The following is a 19317-nucleotide window of genomic DNA, read 5'->3' as shown; positions in this document are numbered from 1 at the left end:
GTTGGTAAGGTGTTAGTGAAAGTCGGCAGAGAGTGGACACCAGAACTAGGAAGTGCTTGCTTCCCTCATGATTAGGACAACTATCTCTGACATGGTTCCTTTCTGCACCAATGACAGGGAGGGAAACGGAAGGGAACCACAGCAACACAGGCCCTGAACCAGTGCTGGCAGCTGCCGCCCCCAGACTTGCTCCATGTTGACTCATAGGCACGCCATAGGACAGAACTGCTCCATAGGATTTCCAAGGCTATACAATTTTACAGAAGACTGTCACATATTTCTCCCTCAGAGAGGCTGGTAGGTCCGAATCACAGAACTTCTGGTAGTAGGTGAGTGCTTATCCACCTAGATGAGAAAAGCAAGCCCTATTTGTTAAAGCTATTTAGCAGAATTTCTCTTCGTTTCAGCAGAGAGAGCACGGTGGACCACAAGCCATATGACAATCTGGGGAAGAGAAACCCAGGCAGAGTTCAGAGGCCTTAAAGTCGGAACTACCTTGACACATTCGGGAACTGAGAAAAGATGGATGTGGCTGGAGCACAGAGTTGGGAGGTGAAAGCAGTGGTAAGAGAAAGTCTGAGAAGTGGTAGGGATCTTGCTCAGCTTTGCAGCCTCTGGAAGACCATCTGGATTTGATTTTAAGTACGTGAGAGACTATGAAAGGGCTTTAGGCAGGGGAATGGCATACAATGATATAGGTTTCCTATAAAGGATCATTCTGTTATGTGGAGAATGAGTTAGGGGGTGCAGGTGGGCAGATACTGCTTTGGAACTGACCCAACAGCTATTCCCAAGTTCCTTTTCTTTTGTAGTTTTTTGCTCTAGAAGCTGGAAGAATTCAATGTTCCCTTTCTCTGTCTCTGTTGAGCTTGGGGTGGACCACATGACCCTGTTCTGGCCTGAAAGACATAGGTCAGGTAGACATCCAGGAAAGCCTGTTTTTCCTTATAAAAAGGGGCAGACTCAGCCAGTATGATTCTCTACCCTTCTCCCTGCTGGAGCACAGAAATGGTACGTGAGCATTCAGGTGCCCCCCTTGCAATCCTGAGGAGACAGGCTAAGACTGTGAAAAGAGACATGCCTGTCTGGATAGTAGTCAACGTCACTAAACCTTTGAATCTTGCCCACTGCCAGGCTTTTTAGAAAAGTGAGAAAAGTAGCTCCCTGTTAAAGCCAATGCAAATTAGGTTTTCTGTTACTTGTAGCTAAATACAGTCTCAACTGATGTAGTGAGCAAGAGCCCCCGCTTAGAGATTGGGTGGGATATGACTACAGAGGTGAAGTGGAGAGATGGTGGTGACTTGGATGGTTGCAATGCTCTCCCTAGGTCTTTCCATTTCTCCTCTACGTTTCTTCTAATTCATCTTCCACACATTCACACTTTCTGAATGCAAATCTCTTCAGGAACTCCTCTTGGCTTAACATTCTTCACTGGTTCTCCATTGCCTACATGGTACAAATTTAGCCTTTTGTTTCCTGTGTAGTACACTGAACCCTTTGCCATGGGCCTGCCACACCTTCTTGCCTGGCCTCTTCTCTCCACAGTCCTGATACACCTCCCCACAGTCCTTCCTGAATGGCTCCATGTGCCAACACTGCTCATTCTTTGTCTCTACTCCAAGCAATCCAGAGAGATAGCTACAAATTTCCTCTTATAGGTGAGAAACCTCATGCTCCTTAAGGAAGTTAAGTCACTTGCCCAATGCCACACACCTTGTTAAGTGGTGGATCAGGATATGAACTCTGGTCTAATTTAAAAACAAAAGAGATTTATTTTTCTCACTTTTCAACAAGCCTGAAGGTAGGTGATTGCCGGGCTGTTCAGGGGCAGGTGCCCAAAGATGTCATGGGGCCCCTTATCTTTCCTCTCTTCCACTTCAGCAGGTGGCTGGCTTTCATCCTCATGTCTGTACTTTATGGTCTTTAGATGGCTATTCAGCTCCACACATTATGTTCAAGTTCAAATCAGGAAAAGGGAGGGCTTAGCCATCGGTCCTCCCGATCACCATGCTTTTTGTTTTTTTCCTAAGAAAGCAACAGCTTTCCTAGAAACCCCCAGCACCCTTTTATATGGCTGCTCCTAGCTGCAAAGAGAGCTGGAAAGTCAGGGAACATGATTGTTATGGTTCGCTCAGATCAACCACGATCCACTACTTGGGGCTAAACCCACTGCTGGCCAGAACAAAACTAGGGTTCTGCTAGCAAGGAAGAAAGGAAAAGTGAGGCTGCGCAGGTGACAGAGTCTGCCCTACCATCATGCTCAAGAGAACTGAAGCTGGCTGAGCTATTCTGATGACTCCCCCTCTTTCCTTCCCACCTGCCTGGTAAAGCCTTTTTCATCTGTCACATGACCTGAGCCACTCCCCGTAGGCAGACCTGGTGTGCTTCCTTCCATCTCTCTCTGTATCATGTAGATCCATCTACCATGGGCACATAGTTGCCACTACAACAACTAATGTATTATAATGTGATTGGTCATTCAATTATGCATTCATTCATATTCTCCACAAATGCTGTGTGCAGACACTTGCTGTGAGCTGGGGCTTCAAAAGTGAACACAATGGCCACATTAGCATTCTAGATTTGGTCCTTGCCCTCACATAAATACCAACACCACCACCCCTACACCATCCAGGTTAAAAAAAAAAAAATCCACTGCTTATCAAGTCAATTCTGACTCATAGCATCTTTCTAGAACAGAGTAGAACTGCTCCTTGGTGTCTCTGAGACTGCAAATCTATGGGAGCAGTCAGTCTCATCTTTTTCCCACAGAGCAGTGGCTGCTGGGTTGAAACTACTGACTTTGTAGTTAGCAGCTCAATGCTTAACCGACAGTACCACCAGGGCTCTATTCAGATAAGACACTGAAGATACTGCATGCTAAGGCATGGGAGAAAAGAAGCCCCATCTCCTCAAAGATGCAGTAGGACTGTGTGTTAGATTCACTCACGAGTCAGGACGGTGAGGCCCTGCAATGTATTTTAAGCTGTCATTTGTACCAGGAAATTCCTCTGCCCAAGAATGGCCCACCTTATTCTCACAGCACTAAATCATGCTCTCAAGCATCTCAGAAAACACTGTTCTCCACAGTTGCAAGTTTCTTCTCCCAAGACAGGTTCTAAGAAGAGTTTAATACAATACCTCACAGCAGAAGTCCTTAAGAGATAGGTGTATTTGTGCTGAAGGCTTCAACTGGGTTTTGTAAACAGGCTAGCTCATTGTCATTGCCAGAGCTGCCAGGTGTGATTCTGAAAGCACTTAGAACAACTCCTCAGGTTCCTTCGTATTCGCAGAGGTTTAATAGTTCTTTAGGCACTCTGCTTTGCTGCCCTTTCTACTACTGCAGGTGACAGCAGCTGGGAACAAGGCAGGCAGAGACAAGGGAAATAATACAACCCCTGCTTTGGTCTATGCTTCTGTTGCCATGGGGATGCAGACAAGTGACACAAAGGTGAGAGGTTTCTTTCTACAGTGGAGCCCACAGAAGTAGAACAGAAACACAGATTTCCAAGTCTCCCCGTCAGCCCATCTGACCCATTCCCTTGCTTCTTGGCTGAAAACAAATGGATGGGCAGCCTGTTCTTGAAAACCCTCAAGAAGAAAATCCACACCCTTCGATTTCACAGTATTCATGACCCTGGATGGATTTTCTATGACTAGTCTCATTCTCTCTTGCTGTCCCTTCCTTCCAGCCCAGTTCAGCTCCTCTTCTTATTGCTTCTTTAGAAATAAAAATTAGTCACCAGCCTTCCTATAGTAACCCAGAAGGTAAGAAGAGGAAAGTCTCAAGCCACTACTGAAGCTCAGACCCTGCTTGTTCCTGTATGGAACCCTCCAGGGGGCCCTGCTCTGTGTCCTCCCAGCAGGGCAGCCAGTCTGGGTTCTAGAAAGGAGTAGGCTGGAGGGGCAGGGGGAACAGTACTATAGTGCTAGCTGCCCTGGGCTAGTTAGAGTGGGGCCAGAGAAGCCCCCCACTCCCCAATCCCCCTCCATGTAGGATGTCTTTCTGCGTCTGAGTGAAACAAAGCCAGGAGAGCAGGAAGGACCGTTTTTAATGAATCTGTTTAAAAGCCTTTGTGACAGCAGACAGAGTCCCAAGCAGCTTGGAAACCCACACTGATGGCAGCAAAGGCTCACTGGCTTCCAGATGACCCTGAAAAACAGAAACAGTTCTGCTAAATTAGGAGTGTGGCTTCTTCCCACTTCACATGATAAGGGAGAAAAAAAAAAAAAATCTAGCCTTCAAAATCATTTCAAAATCCTCCTGCCTGAGAAATGTGTGATGGCCTTAATAGCACAGCCTGGTTTAAAGGCAACAAAGTCAAACAGAGCAGGAAAGTGCCCAACCCAAGATGCAAGAAAGGACATTGCTCCCACCTCCTCCAGAAGCAACAGGAAGCCCCTTCCTCCCACCTAAGGTAAAGGTCACCCGCAGAAACACTGAGAGAGCAAAAGCTGGGGCTCCCATCCCCGCTTCCTGTGGCTCTTTATCCTGCAGCTACTCCCATTGCCTGGTTCTTAATCCATTTCACTAGGTTAAAACAAGGAGCTCTGATAGCATAATGGTTACGAGTCAAGCTTCTAACCTCAGGGGTATGCGCTGGAAACTGCCAGTAGCCCTGAGGGAGAAAGATGAGGCTTTCTGCCCCCATTAAGATTTATAGCCTCGGACACCCTATACAGGCTTGCTATGAGTTGGAGCTGACTGCAGGGCACATAACCACCACCAGGTTAAAGGTTGAAACAGAACAGCTGACCTACTGAACACACCCTTGGCCACTCTGTACAGTCCGATTGATTTATTACTGCCATCCAGTCATTTCCTACTCATAATGACCCTGTATATGAGTTGGGTTTCAGAGGAGCAGCTGGTGAATTTGAATCACTGACTTTGAAGTTCAAATTGACTTTGTGGTCCAGTGCTTATCCTACATAGCCCACACCAGGGCTCCTTACAGTCCCTATTTCTCTCTCTCTCTCTCTCTCTCTCTCTCTCTCACTCACACACACACACACACACACACAAAGTGTTGCGAAAACATCTGCTCTGAATTGCTCACCAGCTTCTCTGCTCACTTTCTTCCACATCCTGGACCAGAAAGCCAGTGCTAATTTTCACAAGCGTGAACAAGTCTGTCTCTAAGTGAGGTCAACACCTACCCCGCGCCTGGATTCCTTCTGGGCCTCTCCCAACAACTGAACATCATGATTTGGCTAATTAAGTTGCTTTCTTTTCCTTAATTAGCTGCATGTGAATCTTGTTGGGAAGTCTTGGATCCGTGAAATAGTCTGGGATAAGAATCAAAAAGAAGAAATCATCTAAACCCGAGGGAAAACGTCTAGGAGGAAGATGCTTACTCTGCGAAAAGTTAGGATGAGTTGGTCCTGGCAGGACTAACACTGGTAGCCCTGCTTTACAAAGTAACATGAGATGTCACACAGCAAATCCCCATGGTCACTGCCCACACCTGCCAGCTCAAGTGTTCCCAGCACCGGCTCACACGGAAGGCTTGTTGGTCTGCTTGCTGACGCACACTGAGCATCAGAAAGCTGAGGGATTCTCTGGGTTTGCGACTCCTAGGCCATCTTAGTCCCCCGCCCCTCTGCAAAATGCCAAATGTTATTCCTGTCTCTGCTCTGCTCGCCAGCTCCTGTCTCTGGGATATCACGCCCTCTCTGAGAGGACAGCCAGGCTCTCTCACAAGATGATGACAGAAGAGGCGTTTCATACACCCTGCACAATGTGAATCAGAGGCAGCATCTGTTGTGGTAGCAAAGACGTATTAGGTGCAGTTAGAAATGGTTTCAAAACACAACCAACTCCTAGGAGTAACAGGACCCAAGAAATCACTCACCCAGCATCTCTCTCCAGCATCTCTCTCGGACAGCAGAGCCCACTAGAATCACCTGGGGAGTCTTTTAAGACTAAGTAGGCTGGGCCCCACCCCACACTAATTAAATAAGACTCTCTGGGGGTGGGGCCTGGGCATTGGTATTTTTTTTCAAAAGCTCCCCAGGTGATTCTAATGTGCAGCCAGGATGAAAATCCAGCTTTAAGATTCCCAGCAAAAGCGCTGCCAGAAGGTTCCTTTGGGAATCTCAAAATTCTTAACAATCTTCACCATTAGGAAGTTCTGCCTCATTTCTTATCTGTCCTCATTTTGAGGAAATGACAACAGAGGAAAAGGCCTTCTGAACAAAGCTCCCACAGGGGACAAAGGATGAAGTACCTTAGACTCCACAAGGAGAATCCTGGGCTTGTCTGGGTCTAAATCCACAACAATACTTCCTGCACTGGTTTTGTCAGAATCCCCAAACTGACGCTGCCTTACTTACCTGCAGCAAATTCTCGGATATTTTCTGGTCTTCTCAAAAACATTTCTCTGAAAAACATTAAGGGTAAGAACAGGAGGTAAAGCAAGCCTTCAGGTTTGCTGTACTACTGCTGCTAGTCCTTGTGCTTTCATGGATTGGATTCATTTGGGACCCAGCCATCTTGGGAGTCAATAAGCCAATGGGCTCCTGACAAAGAGCCTTTCGTTCATGATTTTCCCTCTGCTCAGGATCTGAGGCATGGAGCCAAATGTCACACATGAATATAAATGTAGTCATTGCTCACTTCACAAAACAGCTGAGCTACAGCCAGGTGGGTTTTGTCATTCATTCAACAAACATTTTTAAACCACCAACTACCAAGCCCTGGGTGGCAGGCAAAGATGAAAAGAACGTCCTGGTCCTCAAGGAGTTCACATCCGATAGGGCAGAGATGCAATCCCTTGGTCTTTGAGTAAATTTAACCATGAATTCCCACCAGAGAGAAATACAATAAACAAAGCTGTGTAGAGTGGATGGCGACTGTGATAGCATCTATAGTCTCAAAGCCTGTGGAAAGTTGACATGTCTTCTATCAAACAGTGTCATGGTTCATGAAGTGTTGTTGTTAAGTGTCCTCGATTCACTTCCAACTCACAGTGACCCTGTATAGGGTTTCCGAGGATCAGCTGGTAGGTTTGAATTGCTGGCCTTGTTCACAATCCAATGCTGATCCTACAGCATCACACCAAAAGACTCAGTTTACAACACTCATACATATAACTAGTTCATAGGGAACTCGGCGGCTATGGATGGACAACCACAAGATTGGTGTTTCTAACCAACCAGCTGCTCCGCAGGAGGAAAATGAAAATATTTATAGCCTTGGAAACTCTATTCAGGATCACTATGAGTCAGAACGGACTCAATAGCACTCAAGGGCAACAGTTAATAGATGTCATCGATAGAGAAGGCCCAGGTCTTGTGACTTAAAGGTCAGTGTTCTCTAAAACATTTCCTCTTGGCCATTGGTCAACTCTGTCCACCCTCCTATCCCCAGACGAGAAGAATGCCTCTCAAGCTCAAGAAACTGTTCCCTCCCATGTTTCCATTCCAGAGTGGTGTTACCATTCTCCTCCAATTCAATTTGATAACTGTTGAGCACAAATTATGTATAAGTCACTGCACTAAACTGGTGTTGTGAGGTGTCACTAAGTTGGTACCGACTCATAGCAATCCTATGCACAATAGAACAAAACACTGCCCAGTCCTGGGCCAACCTCACAGTTGTTGACACGATCGAGCCCATTGATGCTGTCACTTTGCTGATCCATCTTGTGAAGGTCTTCCTCTTTTTCTCTAATTCTCCACCCTACCAAACATGATATCCTTCTCCAGTGACTGGTTCCTCCTGACAATATGTCCAAAGCATGAGAGACGAGGTTTGGCCATTATGGCCTCCAAGGTACACTCTGGCTGCACTTCTTCCAGCACATATCTGTTGGTTCTTTTGGCAGCCCATGGCACTTTCAATATTCTCCTCCAACACCATAACTCAAATACATCAATTCTTCTATGGTCTTCCTTATTCACTGTCCAGCTTTCACATGCATAGAAGGTTATTGAAAATACCATGGCTTGGGTCAGGTGCACCTTAGTCCTCAAGCTGACATCTTTTATCTTCAACACTTTAAAAAGGTCTTGTGCAGCAGATTTGCCTAATGCAATACATCGTTTGATTTCTTGACTGCTGCTTCCATGAGTGTTGATGGTTAATCCAAGAAGAATGACGTCTTTGACAACTTCAATCTTTTCTCAGTTGATAAGAATGTTGTTTACTGGTCCAGTGGTGAGGATTTTTGTTTTCTTGACATTGAGATGCAATCCATACAGAAGGCTGTGCTCTTTGATCTTTATCAGTAAATAATTTAAGTCCTCTTCACTTTCAGCAAGCAAGGTTGTTATCATTTGCGTATCGCAGGTTATTAATGAGTTTTCCTCCAATCCTGATGCCACGTTTTTCTTCATAGAACCCAGCTTCTTGGATTATTTGTTCAGCATACAGGTTGAATAAGTATGGTGAAAGAATATAACCCTGTTGTACATCTTTCTTAATTTTAAATCATTCAGTGTTCCCATGTTCTTTCGAACAACTGCCTCTTGGACCATGTACAGATTCCTCATGAGCACAATTAAGCTTTTTCACCATCTCTTTCCACAGATGGTAGTCAATATGAAGTCTGTGTATTCCATCTGGTGAGGTCCATGTATATAATTGTCTCTCATGCTGTCTAAAGAAGGTATTTGAAATGAACAAATCATTGATTTGCAGAATTCTATCATGCGACCTCCAGCATCATATCTATCATCAAGGCCATATTTTCCAACCACTGATCCTTCCTCTTTGTTTCCAACCTTTGCATTCGAACCACCAGTAATGACCAATGCATCTTGATTGCATGTTTGATCAATTTCAGATTGAAGAAGTTGGTAGAATTCTTCTACTTCATCCTCACTGGTTTTAGTGGTTGGTGTGTAAATTTGAATAATAGTGGTATTAACTTGGTCATCCCTGTAAGTGCATGGATGTTATCCTATCACAGACAGCATTGTACCTCATATGACTGATCTTGACATGTGCTTTTTGACAATGAATGCAACACCATTCTCCTCTTCAAATTATCATTCCCAGCAGAGTAAACCGTGTGCCTGACAGATTCAAAATGGCAAAAACCAGCCCATTTCAGCTCACTAATGACTAAGATAGCGATGTTTATGAGTTCCATTTTGTTTTTAACATTTTCCAATTTTCCTAGAATCATACTTCGTACCTTCCATGTTTCGATTATTAATGGATGTTTGCAGCTGTTTCTCTTCATTTTGAGACCATCAGTAAATGAAGGCTTTTCTCCCAGGGCTTTACTCCATTCATGTCATCACGGTCAACTCTACTTTGAGCAGGCAGCTCTTCCCCAGTCGCATTTTGAGTGCCTTCCAACCTGAGGGGCTCATTTTCTGGCCCTATATCTGACAGTGTTTCTCTGCTATTCATAAAGTTTTTAGTGATTAAATATTCTGCAGTAGTTTGTCTCTCCTTCTTCCTAGTGTGTCTTCTTCTGGAAACTAATCTGAAACCTGAGGATAATGTTCTTGGTGTCATCCCACCACTCCTGTGATCTTCAGTCATTAGTGTTCAATGCATCAAATCTATTCTTGAGATGGTCTCTAATTTCCAGTGGGATATATTCATGGTCATACTTTGGATCTCGTGGACTTGTTTTGATTTTCTTCAACTGCAACCTGAACTTTCATATGAGCAATTGATGGTCTATTCCACAGTTGGTCCCTTGTCTTGTTTTGGCTGATGAGATTGAGCTTCTCCATCATCTCTTCCCACAGATATAGTCAATTTGATTTCTGTGTATTACATCTGGTGAAGTCCACATATACAGTCACATTTATGCTAATTTAAAAAGGTATTTTAAATGAGTAAGTGTTTGGTCATGTAGTCTCCAGCTTGGTTTCTATCACAAAGGTCATATTTTCCAACTACCGATCCTTCGTCTTTGTTTCCAACGTTCACATTCCAGTCACCAGTAACTATCAATGTATATTGACTGCATGTTTATCAATTTTCAGACTGAATAACTTGATAGAAATCTTCCATTTCTTCATCATTGGCTTTAGTGATTGGTACGTTAATCTGAGTAACAGTTGTATTAACTGGACTTCCTTGTAGGTGAATAGATATTTTCCTCTCACAGACAGGATGGTACTTGATAGATCTTGAAATGTTCTCTCTGATTATGAATGCAACTGAGGGTTGGATGCCAAAAATCTAAGGAGCAACTGCCGTTTGAGAGGCCCCTCGAGACACACAAGAAACTGCAAAAGGCAGGATGAGGGTTGAGGGATGAGACTATTCCAAACACAGGGGAACAGCAAGAGCAAAAGTCCAGAAATAGAAATAGAAGAGTTGCTGTTCTACAGCTGTGAACTCAAAGGAAGGCACTGGATAATACTCACCTTTGTATCCCCAGGTTCAAGAGAGTACTTAAGGAGTGCCAGCCCCCCGGCTTCCTGAGGTCTCTAGATGGATAGCCAAGTTCAGTATGGGACATGTATAGGGAGCAGTGGGAAGTGAAGGAGGCTCTATTACAGAAGGCCTTCAATTTATACTCAATTCAAAAGACAACAGAAATGAATACATAAAAGGGGCATAGTCACACAGCACAGTGTGGTGATGTAAGATAAGCACTGGGCTGGTAACAGCAAGGTCCGTAATCCAAACCCACTAGCCACTACTTGGGATCCCTATACATGGTCGCTATGAGTCAGAACCAACTCAACAGCACTTAACAACAACATAGTTGCACATGAATCCCTGGTGGCACGATGGTTAAGCACTCAGCTGCTAACTAAAAGGTTGGTGGTTCAAACCTACCCAGCTGCTCACAGTAGAAAAACCTGGTAATCTCTGATAAAGATTACAGCCTAAAAAACTTTATGGGGGAGTGCTACTCTTGTGAGGGGTGGGTCCCTATGAGTCAGAATCAACTCAACAGCACATAACAACCAACAAAAACATAGTTACACAATGAAATATAGCAATTAAAATGAAAGGCCTATAAGACACTATTGAACAAAAGCCAAACACAAAAGAGGGCATATTGTAGGATTCCATGTCTATCAAGTACAATAAAGCAAAACGAATCTGTGTGATTAGAAGTCAGAATACTGGCTATCAATGGGGAGAAGGGTCTGAGGTGCTGCTGATATTCTATTTCTTGATCTGGACGCTAGTACCATGTGTGTTTTCAGTTTGTGAGACTTCATCCAATTTTACACTTTTGATATGGCACTTGTCTGCACATAAGCTATATTTCAAAATAGACTTTTCTTTGTTGTTCTTTCTTTAAAAGCATTGGAGCCACTGAAAATTTTTCCAGCCAAGAAATTACATGATCAATTATGATTAATGATCTGTTTGGGGAAGAGTCATCTGTTCAGGTATTTACAAACACGTCAACTACAGCCTTTCTACAAGGGCACACTTTGCTATCATAAGCCCAGCCTAAAACCTAAGGTCTCTGCATGCCTAAAAGAAGTCTAATCCTTAGTCTTTCCATTTTTCCAGTAAATGCCCTGCAGATGTGAATCTAGGTTGGAGAGCTGTGTCTGAATGGCCATAAATCAATGGGATCTAACAAATCCAAGCAGGACACCCTCCCCTTGACACGAGCAAAGGATAGTAGAGATCTCTATGGTGTGAGGTGAGTCTAGAGCAGAGAGCTGCAGACAGGTCACGTCAGGTGGGCTGCCCGAGATTCTGCTCTCTCTTCCTCCCATCTTCTTGCTTCAGAGTTAGGACCAGTACGGACAACAGGCAAATTCTCCTTACCCTGATGCCACCCACAGGAAATAATAGTAATACACACAAAAACCAACAAACATAACAACCTCTCAAATTTCAAACACTTCCTCTTCCATCACCCACACCACAGAAGAAAAAGGATGGATTTCTTGTAGGGTAGTTCCAGAGGAAAGGGGACAGTTAAGATAGGAAAAGGAGGCCAGCCATAGGATGGCAGCCAGGCCTAGACACCCCAGCCTCCTCCTGGACCAACAGTTGCAGGGTCATCCCTGCCATGTGACTAAAACAAGGCCCTCTTCATGTACTGCACCCAAGTGTGCTAATCTTTTTTGTGTGTGAACAATGCACACACTGATTTGATTCTGAGTTTTTAACTTCTCATCCCAATCCCTCTACAAGAATCATTCTGAACTTTCAAGGTATTATCCGGGAGAGGTATATGGTCAACCTTTATTTTCATTTGTTGTTGTTAAGTGCCAGATAGTCAGTTCTGGGTCATAGCAACCCTGTATAGGATTTCTAAAGTGCAGTTGGTGTTGAACCGCCAACCTCGGGGTCAACAGTCTAGTATTTATCCTACAGTACCACACCAGGATTCCTTGTTTCCATTTGTTTTTGTCGTTTTGTTTTTAAGTGCCATTGAGTCGGTTCCTAACCATAGCAACCCTGTTTAGGGTTTCCGAGAAGAGGCTGGTGGGTTTGAATCATTGACCTTGGGTTCAAACTGACCTGGAGGTTCAGTGCATTATCCTGCAGCATCACATCAAGACTCCTATTTTCATTTAGAAGGTGCACAAAGTGATGGCTGAGATCCCCAGGTCTCAGTGACAGAGGACCCCTTAAACTGTCTTTTGCCCAAGTCTTAAATTCCTGCCCCAAAACAACCAACCTTCACAGAATAACAAGACAGCTTTCAGTTTTCCCTCTTTCCTTCCTTATCTGACCTCTGAGAATCTACTGCCACTCAGAGAAATATAAACAGTGCGACCCAGGAAAAACAAAGGGACGAACAAGCAAAAGAGTCAGCCTACTCCAGGTCTACTTTTGAGAAGACCATGGAGAGACCCACTTTTGGGCTTCCCAGCCCTCTGGTATGTGAATCGCGAGAATACAGCACAATGCAGTGGAAAACCCAGAGGTTAGAATCCTGGTTCAGCAACTTGGAAGACTTATTTCATCTCTGTGAGCTTCATTTATCTCACCTGTCAAGTGGAAACGCAAATAAGCTATCTTCTGTAGAACTTTATTTGGGTCGATAAACAAAGGTATCAATATGCCACACACTGGGTAGGCACCAGGGATACAGCATAACCCACCAACTTGGAACCTTTGGTCCAGTGGGAGAAACAGAAGACTGATAATGCAATTTATTACACGGTGTGATAACTGCTAATGTAGGGGACACACCTCCAGCTACTGCCATCTAGCCAGGTGCCACCATTTCTACTCATAGCAACTTCTTAGGTTCTTTCTCCGTGACACAGTAGAACTGCTCCAATCTCTATGGAAGCAGATTGCTCATCTCTCTTTTGCGGAACAGCTGGTGGGTTTTAACTGCCCCACTTTGCGGTTAGCAGCTTAACCCATTGTACCACCAGGGCTCCTTGGGGAACACACAGCACCAAGAAATGGAAGTCATTATTATTTAAGTATTGCCTATGTATCCATAACCAAATTTTATTCGAGGTAGCGCTACTATCCAATTGTTTTCATCCACTGTTGTGCCATGACTACCCTCCCCCCACACCAAGTTCTTGGCCTTTGAGTCCAATCGGTGATTTCTCCACTCAAGTAATGCTAGCGGAAGATACCGTGATGCAATGCAAGTACATACTCAAGACATGGTGGAAAATAGTCTTCTTTTTCCTAAGACTTACAGAGGAGGGGTGTCTTCCAATCCTGAGGTCTTTCTAAAACAATGGTTCTCAGAAAGACAAGGACCAGACATCTGAATTTCTTTTTAAAGTAATATTAGTGATCCTGTTAAGGATTACTGGTAGTGTAGTGTGGTACGCATTGGGCTGCTAACTGCAAGGTTAGCAGTTTGATTTCACCAAATGTACCATGGGAGAAAGATGAGGCGTTCTACTCCTATAAAGATGTACAGCTTCGGACACCTTATAGAGAGTTGCTATAAGTGGGAACTGACTCAAGGCAGCAGCAGCAGTGACCCATTAAACTCTAGAAGAGAACAGTGTTCTACATCCAATGGCTGCCCCTTAAGGTTCATGATGCCAAATGTCATAATTTATCCATCCTTAGAGCTAATGTGAAGGAGCTCTGGTTACGAGTTGGGCTGCTAACCTCAAGACCAGCAGTTTAAAACCACCAGTTGTTCTTTGAGAGAAAGATGAAGCTTTCTGCTTCTGTAAAGATTTGCAGCCTTGGAAACCCTATGCAGAGTCGCTGAGTCGGAACTGACTCTGTGGCACACAACCACCACCAGAGTTAATGCGAGTGAAAACTAATATTTTAGAGAATTTAGGGATAACTGAAGAAAACCTATAGAGATAACCAAAGGAAACCTTGGGTTCCATAAAGCCCAGAGTAAAAAAAAATATATCCAAAAACCTTAGGATAAGGAAGAGACAACAGAAAGCACAGAGGAAACTGTTGAAGAGTTGTTGGAGAAAATTTCCCTTAACATCGTGAAAGATGAGAAGATAAGCATCCAAGAAGCTGAATGAACCCCAAACAGGATAGATTCCAAAAGAAAATCACCAAGACATAGCATAATCAAACCTTCCAAAATCAAAGACAAAGCAAGAATCCTGAGAGTAACTCAGGAAAAATGAAAAGTTACCTACAAAAGAAATCAATAAAACTAAGCTCTGAGTTCTCAGCAGCAACCAGGCAGACCGAAAGGCACTGGGGATGACATATACAAAACTCTGAAAGAAAAAGACTGCCAAACAAGAATCATATACCCAGCAAAGCTGGCCCTCAAATACAATGGTAAAATTAGGACCTTTCCAGATAAACAGAAATGAAAGGAATTTGTAATAACTGGACCAAGTTTAAACTGAGAACCAACAACAACAGACAACAACTTGAGATCACCATACATGACAACACCACCCATAACACCACCCAGATACATAAGTATTCAGAGTAAAACAAACCTACAAGACTGAAAACAAGGAAACTGATCATTTATAATGAATTCACCCAAAAAGCAAGAAGGAGTCAAGTAGATTTCAAGATAAAAAGACAGTTTTAAATGGGGAAAAAATTAATAAATCACAGGGCAACCTCAAAGAAAATGAATGTACCTTCACATCAAAATAAAAAGAGGAGGAAAATCAGAAGGATTTAGTAAACACAGCAAAAATGAACATGGAAAAGAAAACCCACAAACAAAATGAACTCAGCACTGAAAACTGTGTGGAAAAGAAACCAGGAGCACCACACAAAAAACAGACACACAACAAAATGACAGCAATCAATTCATACCTACTAATAATTACACTGAATGTAAATGGATTAAAAGCATCAGTCAAATAAAACATGAATTCACAAAACTCCTAGAAACAAATGAGAACTAAAACACATACCAAGATCTTTGGGACACAGCAAAAGCAGTGCTGAATGGAATATTTATTGCAATAAATGCACACACCCAAAAAGATGAAAGCACCAAAATCAACACATTAACACAACATCTCCAACAACTAGAAACAGACCAGCAAAATAAACCTACAATCAACAGAAGAAGTGAAATAACAAAGATTAGAGCAGAAATAAATGAGATAGGAAACAGAAAACCCATAGAAAGAATCAACAGGACAAGAAGCTGGTTCTTCCAAAGGATTAATAAAAATGACAAACCTAACAAAAGAAATGAGGGAGAAGGCACAGCATGTGTAAGAAACCACATGGGTGATGTCACAACAGAACTAATAGAAATAAAAAGGATAACAACAGAATATTAGGAAGAGTTGTACTCCAACAAATTTGAAAATTTAGAGAGATGGATACATTTTTAGAAAAGGTCAACGTAAAAGCACCGGCCAAAAGACACAAAGTAGCAGAATGGTTAAGAAAAGAAGATCCTTCAATATGCTGTCTACAAGAGACACACATATTACTCAAAAAGACAGACAGAGGCTAAAAATAAAAGGATGGAAAGAAATATATCAAGCTAATGGCAATCAAAAATGATCAGTAGTGGCAATTTCAATAGCTGATAAAAGAGACTTTAAGGCAAAAACCAGCATAAGAGACAAAGCAGGGCATTATATCATGATTAAGAGGTCAGCTGGGGAAGAAGACATAACCATAACAAATATCTATGCCCTGAATGAAAGAGCCTCAAAATATATAAATCAAACTCTAATATAACTGAAGAAAGAAATAGACAACTCCACAATAATCGTAAGAGATTTTAATACACCGCTTTTAATGAAGGAAGGAACAACTAGAATCTCAATAAAGACAAAAAACAACACAGTCAACCAACTTGACCTCAGACATGTACAGAGCACTCAACCCAACACAGCACAATAAACAATCTTTTCCAGTGCACATGCAACATTCTCCGGAATTAACTGTATGTTAGTCTACAAAGCAAACGTCAATCAATTTTAAAACATCAGAATACTACAAAGCATCTTCTCAGATCACACTACAAAACTAGAAATCAACAGTAAGACCAAGTGATAAAACAACAACAACATGGAAATTGAATAACACCCTGCTTAAAAGCTACTGGGTAACAGAACAAATAAAAAACGAAATTAAAAACAAAAATATCCTTGAATCATATGAGAACGAAAACACTACATACCAAAACCTTTGGGACACAACAAAAGCAGTGCTCAGAGGGAAAACTTATAGCGATAAATGCACACAAACAAAAAGAAGAAACCACCAAAATCAACACCTTAACTCAACATCTCCAACAATTAGAAAAAGAGCTGCAAAGTAAGCTTACTGCCATCAGAGGACAAGAAATAATCAAAGAGCAGAAATACATGAAATAGAAAATAGAAATAATCAACAACACAAGAAGTTGGTTCTTTGAAAGGATTAATAAAATGGACAAACCACTGGCAAATTTAACAAAAGAAAAATACAGATAACACAAATAAGAAATTATGTGGGTGACATCACAGCAGAACTAACAGAAATAAGAATAATAACAGAATACAATGAAGAACTGTACTCCCAACAAATCTGAAAACCTAGAAGAAATAAACAAATTTCTAGAAACACAGGACACAGACAAACTTGAGGAGGCCTGGAACAGGAGAAGAAATTGACCAAATCATTAAAAGAACTCCCAACTCAAAAATAGTCCACACCCTGATGGCTATACTGATGAATTCTGCCAACCATTCAAAGACGAGCAGACACCAATTCCATTCCAGAATATAGAAAAGGATGAAAAAGTGCTGAATTCATTTTATGAAGTAAGCTTAAGTTTGATACCAAAACCAGCCAAAGACATCACTAAAAATGAAAATTATAGACCAATATCCTTCATGAATATAGATGCAAAAATTCTCAACAAAATTCTAGCCAATAGAATCCAACTATATATACACACACAAAATGATCAAGTGGGATTCAGACCAGGTATGCAGGGATAGCTCAATATAAGAAAAGCAGTCAACATACCCCACATAAATAAAACAAAGGGGGAAAAATTTACATAATCATACCAATTGATGCAGAAAAAGCATTTGACAAAATCCAACTCAATCCTAATAAAAACACTCAACAAAATAAGAATAGAAGGGAAATTCCCCAACATAATTAAAGGTAGTCCTGGTGTGGCGCTGTAGGATAAGCGCCGGACCGGTAACTGCAAGGTTGGCAATTCAAACACACCAGCTGCTCCTTGGAAACCTTATACAAGATCTGACTATGAGTAGGAACCGACTCGACGGTACTTACCAACAACAACAATGATATATGGGGAGTCCTGGTATAGCACTGTAGGATAAGCACTGGACTTATAACCGCAAGGTTGGCATTCAAACCAACCAGGCACTCCTCGGAAACCCTATACAGGATCGCTATGAGTTGGAATGGACTTAACAACGACAAGAGTATTTGGAAGGGATTGCAATCATTGTAATGAAGTAAAGCATATGATTTGTTGAATGTGAAAACTTATGATCTACTCTTATGATGTAAACCTTCACTCAATTCATAATTAAAAGTTAAAAAAAATTTTTTTAACCCTTAGGATATTATCTAACTTCCATACCTTAAATTAGAAGGAGCTCTGGTAGTATAGTGGTTACGAATCGGGCTGCGACCCGCAAGGTCAGCAGTTCGAAACTACCAGCTGCTCCGCGGGAGAAAGATGAGGTGTTCTGCTCCCGTAAAGATTTACAGCCTCGGAAACCCTGTTCAGGGTCGCTATGGGTCGAAACCAACTCAACGGCACTTAACAACAATACCTTAAATTAGGCAGCAAAAGGAAGCTGTTTATTAAAAGAAAGCAGGGGTCACTCATCTATCCCCACCAAAAACTGGTAAAAATTCTACTAGAACTTTTGAAAACCACCTACCTGAAGAAACCCCTTAAGAGCAGCTCCACCTCTTTATGGGTCCTGAGGTATTTTTCGTTGGCAATCCGAGTCTGAATCTAAGGGCAAGAGGAGTAAAGGACCACTCTCCATTAGCAAGGCAGATTCAGAGTTCAAGTTCTGGAGGTGTGAAGAGGTGAGGAAACAACATCTCAGGTCTTTCTCCAGGATTCTTGACATTTTAACGCTCATCTTCTTATAAGGAGGCCTGCAGGTCTAGTGGGTTACGCACTGCTAACCACAAGGTAGGCAGTTGAAACCCAGCGGCCGCTTGGGAGAAAGATGACACTTTCTGTACCCAAAAAAGATTTACAGCTTCGGAAACTATCAAGGAGCATTTCTCCCCTGTCCTTATGGGGTCGCTAAGAGTCGGGATAAACTCAATGGCAGTGGGTAGGAACTTTTTGTAAACATCTCCATGCTGCCCCCTGTTCAAGTTAGGGACCCTAAAGGTCGGATATCGATAATTGGTAAACTCTTGTTTATATTTAATTTTATGTATCAGGCAAAAAGTTCTATCATTTCCTTAACTGGATCTCTGCTTTCGTTCTTTCTACATTTTCAGGGGTCTGTCGGGCTCTGTTTAAGGCCCAGAAAGTCCAAGGGGCCCGCAAGGGTTCATCTTTATTCCGCGGTCCCTTTATCTGGGCACAGGTTTCGGCTTCCTTCACATAGAAGCCCTCCTCCCAATCCTGAGGGCACTGCACTTTTAAGGGTGAGGGAACAGCACCCACCTTGTAGAGGCGCAACTGCTCCAGCTGCTCAGGGCTGAGCACCCCCGGGTTGGAGCCCAAGGGCCCACGCAGAGTCGACGCCATCTTGTCGCGGTCGTCAAGGCAACGGACCGCGTGGCCAGCGAGGCCCCGCCCCCGATCCCGCCCCGTCCCAAGCCCTGCTGGGTCCAGCCGAAGGGGAATCTATGAGGAGTAATTTCTGAAGGTCTCCAAAGGCTCTTCTTGCCCAGATTGAGCAGGAGGTTTGGGGAAGGGTCCTTAGTTATTGGGGTACAACCTCAAAGGGCTGCTTGAGAGCCTCATGGTCCACATGAGGACACTGACGACCGTAGAGCAGTAAAGACTTGCTCTAAGGCTC

At 42.9% G+C, this 19317-nt stretch overlaps 1 protein-coding gene across 1 annotated transcript; it reads right to left on the bottom strand.

Annotated features, from left to right (window-relative positions):
• Positions 1-5218: 5218 nt before the first annotated feature.
• On the bottom strand, positions 5219-19043 carry RIIAD1 (regulatory subunit of type II PKA R-subunit (RIIa) domain containing 1). Its single transcript, XM_006861706.1, has 4 exons — positions 18960-19043; positions 18208-18284; positions 6337-6383; positions 5219-5289 (listed from the first exon to the last, which is right to left on the bottom strand). The coding sequence occupies exons 1-4, from the start codon at positions 19041-19043 to the stop codon at positions 5219-5221; spliced, it is 279 nt and encodes a 92-aa protein (XP_006861768.1).
• Between the last annotated feature and the right edge of the window lie 274 nt (positions 19044-19317).

The sequence above is a fragment of the Chrysochloris asiatica genome, unplaced genomic scaffold, assembly GCF_000296735.1.
Source record: "Chrysochloris asiatica unplaced genomic scaffold, ChrAsi1.0 scaffold00042, whole genome shotgun sequence".
Classification (NCBI taxonomy): Eukaryota; Metazoa; Chordata; class Mammalia; order Afrosoricida; family Chrysochloridae; genus Chrysochloris; species Chrysochloris asiatica.
Note: the sequence above shows the minus strand (reverse complement) of the source record. Positions and strands in the feature narration are given on the sequence as shown.